Source organism: Argentina silus (assembly GCF_951799395.1).
Source record: "Argentina silus genome assembly, chromosome: 22".
NCBI lineage: Eukaryota > Metazoa > Chordata > Actinopteri > Argentiniformes > Argentinidae > Argentina > Argentina silus.
The window spans coordinates 5,860,570-5,878,069 of NC_139676.1; the positions used below are offsets into that span (position 1 = coordinate 5,860,570).

Below are 17,500 nucleotides of genomic sequence, written 5' to 3' on the forward strand. Positions count from 1 at the left end.
GTGAAGCAGACAGTCCACACTAAGGGGGGGTGGGGGCACCCCCCCCCCGCATCTGGGTGATATCCTCACCTGGGCTTCACCCCCCCCCCCCCCCCCTCCATTGCCCCACGGCTCTTTGTTCCACATCACACACACGCACGCACGCACAAGCAGGCAGGCAAGTTGGCATGCACGCATGCAGCACACACACACACACACACACACACACACACACACACGCAAACACACACACACACACACAAACACACACACACACACACACACACAAACACACACACACACACACACACACACACACACACACACACACACACACACACACAAGAAATGGGGGCACACGTGAAGAAAGACTCCAAAAGCGCTCAAATACATTACGTCTTTTTGAAACTGCAAAGCTCCCAGTATACACACACACACACACACACACACACACACACACACACACACACACACACACACTCTCCATAGACCTTTCACTCTAGACAGACTAGAGACAATGAAAACCGTTCTAGAAAAGAAGGTCAACTTGTATTGACTTCCCTAAATTATTTCAAGAAAGGTTGGCATAAATTGAGAGTAAAAACCTATTAAATAACACTCGAAAGCCTGAAATTAGGATATCAGCACACGTATGACATGATTAACACACATATGACATGATTAACACACATATGACATGATTAACAAGTCCTAATGTCTTTCATGGAGGCCTCTTTCCGTCTTTAAAGGAGGGATGGGATTGAAAGCGCTCGCTACCTGTGAAGTAAGTACCCATTACAAAATGTCTTACATAATATTTATCAATCATGTATCCACTGTACTGCATGTACACACATCACATGATGACTTTAGTGCTTCCAACCTAGTTCACTGTGTTCTTCACATACAAGGTCAAAAAGGGCAAAGGACACCCCCCCCCCCCCCCCCCAATCTGTCCATCTGACTCTCCCACCATGAGATACCACAATGTGACAATCATCAACACACACACACACAAACACAAGCACACTCACACACACACGCATGTACACACACGCATGCACACACATGCAGGCACACACATGCATGCACGCTAACACACACACACACACGCACACATATGCACACACACACGCATGCACACATACACACACACACCCATGCACACACGTGCGAATACATACGCGAATACACACACACAAATGCACACAGGCACGCACACATACACACACACGCACGCATGCACGCACACACAACAAGCTGTGGGGGACGGTGACACTTTGGCTGCTGCCACAGGGGATCTGATTGGCTCTCACAGCGCCTGAGCGAGAGGTTGACCCCAAATTGAAAGAGACAAGTACAGCAAATAGTGTCCCTTGTAATCTGGTGTATCACAGAGAAAGGCTCTTACACAGAAAGAGAGAGGGGGGGGGGGGGGGTCGGAGGGAGAGAGAGGGTGGGGTGGACTGAGAGAGAGAGAGAGAGAGAGAGAGAGAGAGAGAGAGAGAGAGAGAGGGGGAAAGAGAGAGAGGGAGAGGGCAGGAAAACAGCATTTGTCGTTACATTGTAGCAGTCACAAGTGAATGATTGGTCTCCCATTGAGAGACCATAGATAATAGCTTAGCTCTCTGGCTGGATTGGGAGTGTGGATAGACCTAGAGGTCTGTTGTGTAAAAGAATATAATTAGACCCAGCTAAAATGACACACTCTAAGAAGAGGTTTGTACTATTTAGGGTTGAGAATTTACAGGCAGGTCTGGTGTCCTTCCATTCATGCCCTTTAAGATTACCAGTTCTCAGAACACCATCTTCTATTGTAAAAAGTCAACCGAGACACATATTCACTGTGGAATTTCAAATATATTCATCCGGAGAAGTTTGCTATTCTTCCATTCAAAGTCAGTAGGGGTGAAACAATTGTCGGCATGTAAATCAGGAACAGAATACGCAACAACCATGCCTTGACACTCAAACTGTCTCCTCATAAGGCTGGTTATGCTTTGTCAAGAAGAGAAGCCACATCAAATTGTTGAGTTTAGCAGACAGGGTTAAGGCAGTGTTTTTCCTCTCCCATTTAGAGACCATTCTACAAACCTTCACTACTTCAAACTATACACCATCCTCTATTGTAAAAAATTGATGAGACACATCTTGTATGTTCACTGTGGAATTTCAATTTCAAGATTCATCAGGAGACCAGAGGTTTGCTATTCTGAAATTCTGAAATTCCAAAAATCTGAACTTGAAAAGTAATCATAAAGTGTGTGTGTGTGTGTGTGTGTGTGTGCCTGTGCCTGTGTGTGTGCGTGTGTGTGTGTGTGTGTGTGTGTGTGTGTTAAAAACAGCACTGCCGCGATTGTCTTACAGCATACAGACAGACAGACACAGACAAACACAGACAGACAGACAGACAGACAGACAGACGGAAGCCTTGGCTGGGGAAGTTCAGTGGTCAGGTTTCACAATGTACTGACCATACTGCTAGAGGAAAGTTGTTCAGCGCATTCAGACATTTTGGAAGCGAGGGAAGGGGGGGGGGGGGGGTTAGGGATGAGGGTGGGGGGGGAGGGGGGGGGGCAGCGGCCAGTGTTCAGAGAGAGGGAGACAGAGGGAGAGAGGGAGGGAGGGAGAGAGAGAGAGGGAGAGAGAGAGAAGGAGGGAGACAGAGGAAGAGAGGGAGAGAGAGAGAGAGGGGGAGACAGACAGAGGAAGAGAGAGAGAGAGAGAGAGAGAGAGAGAGAGAGGGAGAGAGAGAGAGAGAGGGAGAGAGAGAGAGAGAGAGAGAGAGAGAGAGAGAGAGAGAGAGAGGGTGAGAGAGAGAGAGAGAGAGAGAGAGAGGGAGAGAGAGAGAGAGAGAGAGAGAGAGAGAGAGAGAGAGAGAGAGGGCACAATAGCCTATTGAAGGCTAATGACCAACCCCAAAAAAAATAGAAGGAAACAATGAGTGAATAGGATCGAGAGGCGAAATTGTGGACGGCGATTTCGCGGTCAATATACCAAATTAGATCTTCATCGTCCGCGGCCCTATCTGGCCAAGGCTGCGTGGCTGCCATTGTTCCGCTTTCAATGCCTGGGTTTTCAGAGCGCATCAGGGGTTTGAGCTTTTTCTGGGAAAACAATTTTGAGTTAATCAAGAAAGACCGCCGAGGTCAGTCCATGTCAAATCATCATGCCATGACACCCACTATCTCAGATCAGCTCTGGAATGGTGTGTGCAGATTGAAACAGAGGAGATAAGTACGGCGTACTGCGTTTCTGGACCGTTTCAGAATGATCCCAGACGTTGGGTGTGGGAATCCTCTCTCTGTCCGTCGATTTGACATGACACAGATAGAAATGGAGAGTGAGATGAAATGATCCATCTCTCTGTGGGTGTGTGTGTGTGTGTGTGTGTGTGTGTGTGTGTGTGTGTGTGTGTGTGTGTGTGTGTGAGGGATTACCCTGACATTGGTCAGTGGTAATGTTTAGACTGAGAAGCCAGCTGGGTGCCACACTGAGCAGGATGTTTCCTTTAGCCATGAAGGCGTCTGTGTTTCATCTAGGCCTTTCAAGGCCATATACACTCACCGGCCACTTTATTAGGTACACCTGTTCAACTGCCCGGTAACGCAAATATCTCATCAGCCAATCACATGGCAGCAACTCAATGCATTTAGGCATGTAGACATGGTCAAGACAACCTGCTGAAGTTCAAACCGAGCATCAGAATGGGGAAGAAAGGTGATTTAAGTGACTTTGAACGTGGCATGGTTGTTGGTGCCAGACGGGCTGCTTTGAGTATTTCAGAAACAGCTGATCTAATGGGATTTTCACGCACAACCATCTCTAGGGTTTACAGAGAATGGTCCGAAAAAGAGAAAATATCCAGTAAGCAGCAGTTCTGTTCTCTGGGCGAAAATTCCTTGTTGATGCCAGAGGTCAGAGGAGAATGGCCAGACTGGTTTGAGATGATAGAAAAGCAACAGTAACTCAAATAACCACTCGTTACAACCAAGGTATGCAGAAGACCATCTCTGAACGCACAACACGTCGAACCTTGAAGCAGATGGGCTACAAAAGGGGGTCCAACCCAGTACTAGCAAGGTGCAGCTAATAAAGTGGCCGGTGAGTGTAGGTACGCACACACACACACACACACACACACACACACACACACACACACACACACACACACACACACACACGACCACGCTTACCTTATCTTGCTTAGCATCGTCTCCACACACACTGCTGATGTTGGGGAACACATCTGACCATCCGCTCGCTGTGCAGTTTTTGCTAATATTTCCTGAGTAACAAAAAGAATGGTTATTGTTATTTCAATGCTTCTATCTACAGTTATCCCCCCCCAGAAGTGGTTTCCTCCGTCGTAGCTTTGATGCTGCATGTCAAATAGATAAAGGCTGTGTGTGCTAGCATGAAACTTAAGATGCTAACCGTGTTGACTGTGACCAATGTTGACAACGCCTCCCAGGTTACACCTATTAAGGCTACTCAGCTTGATGGACATGTTGTTGCTCCACGCACCATGCACACACACGCACCGTGCACGCACACAAGCACACACAGAGACACACACACGCAAATACACATGGCTTTACACACACAGCTTCACTTAGTTCTGAGTAAGGCTGCGCAGCTTGATGGACATGTTTTTGCTCCATGCACACACACACACACACGCACACACACACACACACACACACACACCCACCCCTGAGTGGTGCAGTGTTTCTCTTGCGTATATGATGGATGATGGCCTCCATTAGACGTTGCCTCCTGCAGGCTGCTGTTGATAGTGTTTTGTTGGATTCTAACAGACACTCTTCTTCTCTAAGTGTAAACATGTCGTTTTTTTTTATCTTAGATCCATTTGTTTTTCAAAACTTTCTTTCTTTCTCAGGGTAAAGGCTGTCATTCCTTATCAATTCAGGGGCACTTTTTGGCCAAACACACACACACACACACACACACACACACACACACACACACGCATGCACGTACACACACACATACACACACACACACACACACACACACACACACACACACACACACACACACACACACACACACAGTCTGTTGAATATTGAATCTAGTCCAGCCTATCCCTCGGCTTGGCATTCCAGACAGAAGTCTCTAGAACATGGAGACGCAGAGACTATGTCTGGAGAGGTAAACATCAGGGATGGGTGAGTTTGTGTGTGTGTGTCTCCATGTGTGTGTGTGAGTGTGAGTGTGTGTTTGCATGCTTGAGTGCGTGCGTGCCGGTGTGTGTGTGTGTGTGGCATGGTAGGGTAAGCATCGGCAGTGTTTGACAGGCGGAGAGCAGAGGAATGTAAGTAGACTTGTTTATATTCCCAGTGTCCCTCTCTTCTTTTTTCCTCCCCTCCCCTCCCCTCCCACTTCTCTCCTGTCCACTCCTCTCCTCCCCTTCTCTTCTTCTTTTGGGTCCTCTCCTCCTCTCCCCGTCTCCTCCTCTCATCTCCTCCCCTCCTCTCTCCTCCTCCCCTCCCTCCTCCCCCCGTCTCCTCCTCTCATCTCCTCCCCTCCTCCTCCCTCCTTCTCGTCTCCTCCCTTCCCCTCCCTTCCCCTCCCTCCTCTTCCCTCCTTTCGTCTCCTCCTCTCATCTCCTCCCCTCTCCTCCTCTCATCTCCTCCTCTCATCTCCTCCCCTCTCCTCCTCTCGTCTCCTCCCCTCATCCTCTCCCCTCCCCTCTCCAGTGTCTCTGTGTCTGTCTCAGCCTGTGGATAATATTCTCTATCTTCTAGTGTGTTGTGTGTTGTGTGTGTGTGTGTGTGTGTGTGTGTGTGTGTGTGTGTGTGTGTGCTGTGCCCTGGTGCGCTTTGCCATCCACTAAACCCACGGGGCTGCTTTTCTCGCCTCTGTGACACGAGTGACTCTGTCACCCGGCCCGCAGTCCCCCTCCACACGGACCCTCCGCCGCGTACAACAACAGTCTTCATCTGAGTCTCCGACGCCGGACCCCCGGAGGCTCTTGTTCCTCGGAAGTCATCGTGTGTGTTCTCAGCCAATTAGAACATAGCCAGCCATGCAGCCAGCCAGCCAGCCAGCCAGCAAGCCAGCCAGCCAACCATTCCAATCCATGCATTACAATGAGCCCGTCCTCCGATTTCTACCCCCACCGGCCTCCCCTGGTGGATTTCTCGGTGGAGAGAGGGGTGAAGCGGAACAGCGTTTGATATAACTGCCATTAAACCAGCGTGTTTGAGCACAGGTAAAGCTGTCTCAACTTGTTCTCAGCTTGAAAGACACACGGAGGATGCTCAAGGATTTTCAAGTCCTTGGTCTCCCATGGCAACAGATACAAGCCATAGCCAAAACAGCGAGTTCACAGCTCCTATTTCTATTCTAACAACGGTCACAGTGAGCAATATCCAATTTCCGTCCCTGACCTGTGTGTGCGCCCAGTCCACATACAACAGCTGGGCAATCTTACCGCTTGAATAACTGCGAGTCGGGTTCTGATAATGTAAGGGGTATGGGTAAAAAAGGCTGGGTATAGGAGGGGGGGGGGTAGGGGGCTGGGTAGAGGAGGGGGGGTAGGGGGGCTGGGGAGAGATGGGGAGGTAGGGGGGCTGGGGAGAGGAGAGGGGAGGTAGGGGGGCTGGGTATTGGAGGTGGGTAGGGGGGCTGGGTATAGGAGGGGGGGTAGGGGGGCTGGGTATAGGAGGTGGGAGGTAGGGGGGCTGGGTAGAGGAGGGGAGGTAGGGGGGCTGGGGAAAGGAGGGGAGGTAGGGGGGCTGGATATTGGAGGTGGGTAGGGGGGCTGGGTATAAGAGGTGGGTAGGGGGGCTGGGAGCTGGGTAGCTCCCACATGGGTCAGTGGGTACAGTGGGCGTGAGCAGGCATGACTCATGTTGCCTCTGGTCCAGGCAGTACAGAACATATCATTCCCCCCGCTTATGATTCAGTGGAGAATTGTGCCAGTTATTAAAATAACTTTACCATGTCTGTAGCCTATAGCATACACACACACACACACACATACACACACACACACACACACACACACACAGACGCATGCCACGCATGCACGCATGCACGCATGCAGGCATGCAGGCAGGCAGGCAGGCAGGCATGCAGGCAGGCAGGCAGGCAGACAGGCACGCACTCACACTCACACTCACACTCTCTCTCTCGGTCCATTCTAGCCTCTTTGTCCCCATTGTGCCAAAACAGCATGAAATGGACATTACACTGGTCTACACAGCTGTCTACTGCTGTGAAATGAGAAACATGGGTCTGTAGAACTGTGTGTGTGTGTGTGTGTGTGTGTGTGTGTGTGTGTGTGTGTGTGTGTGTGTGTGAGCATTAACTTTTACAAACTCCAGTGCTGCTTACATAACATGTAGTCATCTCAGACAAAATGAGAACATTGCTTGAGGAGATCTAAACTAAGCAACCACGTATATGATCTGGGCCTTGTCTTACAGACACACACACACACACACACACACACACACACACACAGTCGAAAGATTTAAAGGGGCCATGTAATCGTTTTAATTTTAATTTCCAAACATCTCTGGGTATCTAAAAAGTCACTGTGTGTATTTTTCGTCACAAAATATTTGTTCTCATTATTTTCCTTAGTCCATTCATATATACGCATTCTTTCCTAAGTTTAATGCTTACCAATTATTTATCTTAGGTGGATTTATGCAGCATTTCTGTTTGCAGTCGGATTTTGTTTTTTTCTAGCTTTGCGACATACAACACTGTACTAGCTCAAACAATAAAGATAACTTCAACTCCATCATTTGCTTACCGTTGTATTCTGAAAAGTCAACATTTTAAATGGCCAGTTTCATCTAGTCTGGGCTGTTGTCTGTACCGGCCTGCAACTGTCTCCGCTAGTGCTGGCTAAAACAAGAGGGATGTAAATCGTAAACTTAATTGAGTTGTACTCGGTTGTCATCTGTGTGGGGGGGGGGGGGGGGGGGGGGGGGTGTGGGGGTGTGGCAAAATCACACCCAAGCAAAACCAGCCGGTATTCGGGGCACACTTTTCATCCAGCTGTCATCCTCAGGGACGGACATCATACTGTTCACAACTTCAACCTCACAGAGAGCAAACACCGTGTAAAAACACCGGACAATCTGGGTTTAGACGACATGGCCCCTTTAACTTAAACGGAGGTACGACAAGAAGAAAGAAAGCAGTAATATCGTAGTAATAACATGTATACCATTTCTGCCAAACAAGGCCTTGAGGACCCTGGGACAAGGGATGGTGACTGTCTCCCCGATGTCGGCGCGGTCCCAACATGATATGTTGTCCCAGAATCCTTTGCATCCCTCTCCTGTCAATGGAGATAAAGGCAGCATGTTAGAAAACAAAAATGAATTATTTCAAAAAGCTTTTCATCTTTAATGAATCATTCCTTCTTACGGTACATGCACTGGATTGTGTTATCAAAACCGACTCGTGTCTATTCATGTCAAAACGCGCTAAGAAATGCAGCTAAAAGGCTGAATTCACTGAGGAACATAATAATGCTTTCACTTTCGTTTTCGCTTTTGACAAAGATGTCACTGACGATCCAAGAGAGTCACTCCATCATTAACTGCGGATCGGTTTCATTTGCTCTGAAATGTTTTACATGGTGGCGGAGCCAGGTCGATTAGGGGGCGCAGGGCCTCTCTTACATTCTTTGGGGGAGACATACACCTGACATAAACGTAGATATGATACTGCATAAACAACTACAGCTCATTCAAAACGAATCGTAATACCGTAGTATAACCGTCTATTTTAAACGATCGAGTGCGCACTGTACACACGTGGGTTAAAAACGGATTCATGTGTGGATATGTTGAGTCTCTGAGAGAACGGCGAAGTTAGAACAATGGCAGACAGAAAGAAATAGCTTGTTTTGGAACCGAAAGGGCGTTGAAGGGCCCTGGGCGGACTGAACAACCCAATCCTTTTTAGCCACTTAGCAGCAAAAACAAAGCGATTAAGCTCAGTGACAACGTAGCCTCTCCGCCTGAGATGGAGATGTAGCGGAGAGCGTTGAACTGTCAAAACACTTCTATAAAAATAACCCGATTAACATCGGAAACAAGAATGAAAATAGAAAAGAAGATGACTAGATGAAACCAAAGCGACAAATAAACACATTTCGCCCACGAGTAGGTCATATTAAGTGCAGTGTCAACGTGCAGTACAGTGATGCTGTAGCCTAAAAAGACATGTCTGTTAGCCTTGTACTAAACCATTGCTATTTCAGTAGAGTACAGTCATTCAATTGTTACAAGCAAGGGAAGATCGTATCAGGTGAATTAGCCGATTGCATGTTCTGTCAATGGAAGAAACTGTGTGTTCCTGGTGTAATTGGGTACTTGCCATGAGTAAGTGGCTTAGTATTGTCGAATTGTCTGTAATATTGTCTGCCGCTTAATAATACAGTTGAAACGCTGCAGAGGAAAAAGGTACACTATTAGAAGACAGGGTTCAGAAAGGGTTCATTCGTCTCCGTGAGAGAGAACCTTTTAAAGAATGATTTTGGGTTCTATGTAGAACTCTCTGTGGAAAGGGTTCTATATGGAACTCAAAGTGGTTCTATATGGAATCCAAAAGGGGATCTTCAAAAAGGGTTCTCGCACTGGGACAGTTCTCGCCGAAGAACTGTTTTCGTCTCCAGTTAGAAACCTTTTTTCTAATGGCGTTTTTCCACTAGAGACTGGGATGTTTCTATACGTGACTCCAAACCAAAGGAACGAAGGAGCGTTTTCATGCTTTTGTAACATAACAAGTAGCAGTCCTATAGAATAGCCTAGCCAAACAGTGGGAGGGCATAGTACACCTAGAGGGTTTTTAACAAGCTACTATAGTTTCTTTAACAAGCTACTGAAGTTTCTTTAACAAGCTACTGAAGTTACTGCATTTCCCTCTCTAGGGAATTGACACATACTCTGAATATTTCTCTACCCAATTAGTTTAATTTGTGTGGCACTGTCCGGGCAGAAACACATTAGGGTCCAGTGCAGCGCGTGGGCGTCATGGTGTAGAGCTCGCAGGAATAGAGTTTGTGTAGCAGAGATGATTTGGAATCACACTGTTATGATGAGGGAAGCCCTGCCTGTGACCTCTCAGCCCAGACATAGCCCTGGATGTCCTCTTGGTATAGTGGTTCACGCCTGTGCCGCCCATGGTAGGTCCCGGGTTCAACCCCCCCGGTAGATATTTGTCGTAAGCTCACAATATGCTTGAGTCATAAAGCCGCATTCAATGTTTACTTCGAGTTAATTAAAAAATGCGAGTTATTTAGATTTGAACGGAAAGTGGCAACGTATCAAAAGTCATCTTAGTGGGTTGGAGCTGCTTATCTGGACCACAGACACAAATGTACAAATATTTAAAGACTGCTTACATTCTGACAAAGCCAGTCCAATGATCCATGTCTTGGCTGAGGGTTTTGCACGTCAACACATTTAAATGGCCAACTACACACCACACCACTTCTCCTAGTGCCTCCAGAAGAGAGACTTCATGTTTCATTTTGAACGTTTCACAAAAATGCATGTCATGAGTTGAGTGACCTAGAAAAAGAATTCTGTGTAAACACGTGCAATATTCATATCCACCAGTGGAGGCCGGTGGAGGTAGAAATCGGAGGACAAGAACACATATTTGATACCGTCCCTCATTCCATTCCATTGTGATGTCATCACCTTTAGAGGCCTGAGCCTCCTGCTCCTTCAGCTTGAAGAGGCACTCCTCCTGGTCTCTCTCCAGCTCCAGCATGAAGTTGCAGTTTGGATGTCTTCCATGCACCTAATAGAAAGGGAAAACATTCATATTAATAATAATAATAATAATAATCGTCATTACCTTCACCTGAATACATCTGTCCTGTGATGTTAGCAATAGATATAACATGGAGCAATGGAGGACGTTGGAGTTATTTTGGGAGTTAGTACAGTTCACTTATTTTTGGACGTCTTTCATGGACCTCATTGAAAAGTATTCTTACATTTGCCTGAATAATGTTTGCAATTACTAAGATAAGCTGTGCTGTGTGTCGTATCATCTGATAACTGAAAATGAGAAATAGTGCTGTCCTCAAACTGTTTGGATAACAGAGAGAGGAAGAGAGAGAGAGAGAGAAAGACAGAGAACGAGAGCAACAGACAGAGCGAGAGAGACGGAAAGACAGAGAGAGAGAGACAGAGAGAGAGAGAGAGACGGAAAGACAGAGAGAGAGAGACGGAAAGACAGAGAGAGAGACGGAAAGACAGAGAGAGAGACAGAGAGAGAGAGAGACGGAAAGACAGAGAGAGAGAGACAGAGAGAGAGATGGAAAGACAGAGAGAGAGAGACAGAGAGAGAGAGAGACAGAGAGAGAGAGACGGAAAGACAGAGAGAGAGAGAGAGAGAGACGGAAAGACAGAGAGAGAGAGACAGAGAGAGAGAGATGGAAAGACAGAGAGAGAGACGGAAAGACAGAGAGAGAGAGACAGAGAGAGAGAGAGAGAGAGAGACGGAAAGACAGAGAGAGAGAGAGAGAGACGGAAAGACAGAGAGAGAGACGGAAAGACAGAGAGAGAGAGACAGAGAGAGACAGAGAAAGAGAGACAGAGAGAGAGAGACGGAAAGAGAGAGAGACAGAGAGAGAGAGAGACACAGAGAGAGACACACACAGAGAGAGAGAGACAGAGAGAATGAATAAAAGCTGAATGAGAAGTTTCATTCAGGAGAAGAATTCCCATTACAGAAAGAGTGGTAAAATACATATACAGTATCTGGATGGCAGGGTAATAGAAGCGTCTGAGGGGAGCTGTGGAATACCAACACTAGTCGATCCCCATGAGGACATGAGGTAGACGGACAGAATGACTCATTTATTTGCATCATGAATCTGCAAACTAAATATCCTCCACCAGTTTGTTGTGGTTTGGGGCGGCCAATAAGGAGAATTCCCTCAACAGCCACTCAAACAAGATCATCCAAATAACTGGTGTGTGTGTATGGGTGTGTGTGTGAGAGTAAGCGTGCGTTTGTGTGTGTGTGTGTGTGCCTCTCTGTGTGTATGTGTGTGTGTGCATGCGTATCTGTGTGTGTGTGTGTGTGTGTGAGTGTGTGCGTGTGCGTGCATGTGTGCAGCCTTTCAGGCCAGCTGTGTGTAATTGCCTTTCTGAGAAGGCCAAGCTGACCTAGCAGCCTGGCAACAGCAGTAGCATCAGCCACCATTCTGGGCATCGCTGAGCCTGGAGAGTCAATATCTCCTCTCACAGGCCACAGCACTCTCCCAGAGGGTCTCTCTTACACACACACACACACACACACACACACACACACACACACACACACACACACACACACACACACACACCAGCATCTGGGAGACACATGCTGCCTTCATCTCAGTCCCAGGGGTACAAGGTGCGGAGGGGAGGAGAGGATAGCCTGAGGATCACGAGTTGGTTAGTTTCTTCAGATTCTTCCAGCTGATTCAGCTCTGAGTGCACTGTAGTAGTGTGTGTGTGTGTGTGTGTGTGTGTGTGTGTGTGTGCCTGAGCAGGAGCTGAAGGTCATGTCAGCCAGCCATTAGGGGTAGGGTGATGGGGAGGCCGGAGGGCCTGGAGCTGTCTGGCTGGCTTATTGACCTGGCACAAGTGGGACCTCTCCTCCTGCTTGGAGCTCTCCATTGTTTATTAACTCTGCTGTGGCCCTGACAAATGTTGGTGTCCATCCCAAGGCGCTCTCTCTCTCTCTCTCTGTCCTCCCCCTATCTCTCTCTCTCTGTCCTCCCCCTATCTCTCTCTCTCTCTGTCTCCCCCATCTCTATTTCTCTCAATCTTTTTCTCCATCCCTATCTCTTTTTCGCTCTCCGTTCCTCTTTCCCTCCTCTCTCTCTCTCATCCCTTTCTCTTTCCCTCCTCTCTCTATCCCCCTCCCCTCTCTCTCTCTCTCCCTCCCTCTCTCCATGGCACGTAGTGTGATGGTTGCCACCTCTGCCACTTACCAGGGGCGTCTGCTGGCGGGGTTTGTGTGCACTTTAGCAGAAGCAGATTGATGTGGGGAGACAGGTCTCCTCTACGTGACGATCCCAGGGTGGGCGTGTGTGTGTATGGGTGTGTATGTGGGTGCATCTGCGTGTGTGAGTGCGTGACTGCGTGTGTGTGTGTGTATGTTTCCAGGCCTCCCTCCCTCCCTCCCTCCCTCTCTCTCTCCCTCCCTCCTGCCCACCTCATTATGGCACTCTGGTCTGCTTTACAACACTGTGTCTCACCTCACACCCTGTCACTCAGGACCTCTCCCTGTGGAGAAAACTATCCTCTTGAACCACGATACTTTATTCGTATATACAGTACAGTTTACACACACACACACACACAAAAACACGCACGCACGCAAGCGCATGCACTTATGCACACACTCACCTACACGCGCGTGCGTGCGCACACACACACGCACACACACATTCAACAGATTGTGATGAATACAAAGATTCAAACTTTGTGATACATACAGTGCAGACAACCAGTTATTAGGGATACAAATGTTGGCAAACGAGTGTAAGCAAGAAAGAACCGTATCCACACACTGTATTACGGCTCATGCTGTAGCAGGGGAGGCTGGTGGAGGTAGAAATCGGAGGACGGCCTCACTGTAACGCACGGAACGCAATGATGCAATGGAATGGAATGGAACCTCAGTTCAGCCTCCACTGACTGACTCTCTACTCCTATATAAAAACCTGACCTGTTTATCTTTCTGCGTCAACAGAGGACTCCAGGTGTCCAGCAGCGATGCTTTGGCAAACTCTCCCCGACAGTCAGTCCAGACTTCTGAACCGTCTGACCTGTCTGTGTTTTTTTCCCCTTTTATTTAGAGGGTTTTTGGTTGAATATAAACCATAATGATTTATCTTGTGTTTGGTGTGAGGCAGACTGCAGTGTTTTAGGTTGAATGAGGCTGAGCCTTTAAAGGCTTGAGACACACAACGGGAAGAGAGAGAGGCACTAGCGTTTGAGGCAGACAGACAGGCTGTGTTTGAGTCAGACAGACAGGCACTAGTGTTTGAATCAGACAGACAGACAGGCTGTGTTTGAGTCAGATAGACAAGCTGTGTGTGAGTCAGACAGACAGGCTGTGTGTGAGTCAGACAGACAGGCACTAGTGTTTGAATCAGACAGACAGACAGGCTGTGTGAGTCAGACAGACAGGCTGTGTGTGAGTCAGACAGACAGGCACTAGTGTTTGAATCAGACAGACAGGCTGTGTGTGAGTCAGACAGACAGGCTGTGTTTGAGTTTGGAGGTAGACATCGGGAGGACGGGCTCATTGAAATGCACGGGATGGAATGATGAATATATGATACCCCTTCCTCATTCCATTCTACGCATTATACAATGAGCCCGGCGTCCGATTTCTACCTCCACCAGCCTCCCCTGTATTAAACAGATCAGGATCAGAGGTCTGGATTCAGTAGAGTATTGCAGACAAGGCAGCTAATTGAAGTGGCTTCCGATTTGCTCTGTGAGACACCCTTTAATCACACACACATGGCTCAATGGGATTAGTTAGAGAGGCCAATATGAAGAGAATTGAGAGCTTCTGCATAGCAGCAGCACTTGATTCAACCTAAATTAACCCAGTAACTCTACACCTGATCTGGGTAGGGCATTGTGATTGTCAGTCTTATCAGAAGCACCAACGGTGCATACAAACGATGCTCTCACACACACACACACACACACACACACTCGCACGCTCGCTCACTCACATACACACACACACATACACACACACTCGCTTACTCACACTCACACACACACTCCCTCCCTTCCTCACTCACTCACTCACAGCAGTTGGCATTTCATGCATTGTAGAGGAACATTGACAATGTCCCTGAACGCCGAAACCTTTTCCGAAATCCCTGAATAAACTAAACACTAAAAGAAACCTTCAAATCTCTTTTCATTTTAGTTTTAATTTTAACCATCCCATTCAAGTGAGTGTGTGTGTGTGTGTGTGAGAGTGTGTGTGTGTGTGTGTGTGTGAGTGTGTGTGTGTGGGTGGGTGGGGTTAATTGCGTTTTTTACCCACCTTTTGTCAAAACTAACGCATTTGAACCTTTTTCCGCGTTTCTCAGACGTCTAGTGTTTCCTGTTCCCATTCATACCTCATCAAACACATACCTCATCAAACACATATCTCATCAAACACATATCTCATCAAACACTTCAACGACCCACGCAGGGGACGGTTTATTCTCAAAACCAGTGGAGGCTGGTTGGAGGTAGAAATCAGGAGGACAGGCTCAACACAATACACGGTACCCACATGATATCTACCTCCACCAGCCTCCCGTACCTCAAACGCCTGGCCGTGCCTGGCGTCATCGTTACGACACCCTACTGTTGTCTGGCCCAGTTACACCAGCCCCGTTGGCACCGCGCCAATCCAATTGTTCCTTCCTCCGTCTATGTTTAGATGAGAGAGAGGCGCTGGTGACGCGCAGACAGGGTTCAGCCAGAGCTCCGGTCGATGTCTCTGGTGCCCCGCCCCGCCCTGCCCCACCCTGCTTCGCCCTGCCCCTGCCCCACCCTGCTCCGCCCTGCCCCTGCCCCACCCTGCTCCGCCCTGCCCCTGCCCCACCCTGCTCCGCCCCGCCCCCCGGCCTGTGCCCTGCCCCATTGGCACGTTGCCACCACACCAAACCCAAATGTTCCCTCCTCTCTCTATCTATGTTTAAATGAAAGATGCGTCTGTGCCACAGAGACAGAGTTCAGCCTGTCCCGCCCTTGGCACGTTGGCACCCCACCAACCAAGCCCACTGAGCCGGTGCATATGAGGTGACTCTGTAGTAGGCCTATGCTTAGGAAATAGAACAGATTGAGGCTGGTGGAGGGAGAAAATCGGAGGACGGGCTCATTGTAATGCACGGAATGGGGTTTGATCCCATTCCGTGCATTACAATGAGCCCGTCCTCCGATTTCTACCTCCACCAGCCTCCCCTGCGGTGCGTGCCTGTACAGTGGTTCTGCAGGAGGTATGGTAAATGTTTGCAGGTATCTGCACACGCACGCGCACACACAGTCTCTCTCTCTCACTCACACACACACAGTGTTAGTTAGCGTTAATGTTATGCAGGTCGAGCGTGTCTCTTTAGTTGATCCCAACGCTAACCCTAACCCTTACCCTAACCCTAACCAAACCCTTAACACAAACCCTCAACTCTAACCCTAACCCCTAACCATTGACCCTAACCAAACCCTTAACCGAAACCCTCAACTATAACCCTAACCCTAACCCTTAACCCTAACCAAACCCTTAACCCAAACCCCCAACTCTAACTCTGACCCTTAACCGTTGACCCTAACCAAACCCTTAACCCAAACCCTCAACTCTAACCCCAACCCTTACCCTAACCCTAACCAAATTAGAACTAATTCAGAAATGCTACATGGGTTTGCAGATCGGGCATGTCCTCCTTAGTCTTTCCCATCTCAACAGCATTCAGGAGAGGAAGGAATGCATGTTTCATCCAGTTACGTTATGCTGTAATATAAACCTATGAATAGCTGTATTTTGAGGTAAATCAGCCCCACGTGATTATATCAAAACCCCCATCGCTACACGCTGACCCTGAACATCTGTTAAACCGTGTTATAGTGGATGATCTCATCCTATCAGTCCCCCCCTAGTCCCCTGTGGTGGTGGAGGGGACAGGCAGCTCACCCACACCCCAGCATGGCACAACTAGGGCACATCTCTCACACACACACACGCGCACACACACGCATGCACGCACACACGCTGCCTCGCACGCACACAGTCTCGCACACACGCAGTCTCTCGCACACACACACACACATACACAGTCTCACACACACACAGTCTCGAATGCACGCAGCCTCGCACGCACGCAGTTTCTCACGCACACACACACACACACACACACACACACACACACACACACACACACAGTCTCTCACACACACACACACAGTCTTGCACACACACAGTCGCACACACACACAGACACCCTCACACATACACAGTCTCTCTCTCTCTCACACACACACACACACACACACACACACACACACACACACACACACACACACAGCAGGCTCCTTATTGCAGTTCAGAAGATAATAAGAATGTGGTTTAGCTGCTGGATTAAATGAACACGTCTTGGTCCCATAAAGTGGATAAAAAGGGGAGAGGGCACATCAAAGCCAGCATAACGGACTATCGGATCGTGGTTTGGGTTGAAGGGCTCCTTCTTATTCCCCTCGATACTGATCCTGCTTACCAGACTATAGGTTATAACCCTCTTTGGGACTAATGTTATTACAGCGCTTTCCTCTCAAATTAAAAGATTCATATTTCCAGTATGTCTCAAGTTACTTCAATTAGATCTACAGCCAATTAGAAATTATCAGACCGTAATTATAATTAAGCAGAAGTGAGGTTTACAGCATGTATAGGCATATTCAACTACATCCATCAGCTGGTTATATGATCTGTAACAGAGCCG

General features: G+C 48.2%; 1 protein-coding gene across 1 annotated transcript in view; it reads right to left on the reverse strand.

Annotated features, from left to right (window-relative positions):
• The window catches only part of LOC310821521 (vasoactive intestinal polypeptide receptor 2-like), a gene marked incomplete at both ends in the record, with an annotated part of 26,314 nt that overhangs the window by 8,573 nt on the left and 241 nt on the right, over window positions 1-17,500 (reverse strand). Inside the window, 3 exons of the mRNA XM_083693607.1 lie at window positions 4,176-4,267; window positions 8,192-8,305; window positions 10,680-10,782. Coding sequence (XP_083549733.1) covers window positions 4,176-4,267; window positions 8,192-8,305; window positions 10,680-10,782 — 309 coding nt within the window. The remainder of the gene's footprint in view (window positions 1-4,175; window positions 4,268-8,191; window positions 8,306-10,679; window positions 10,783-17,500) is intronic.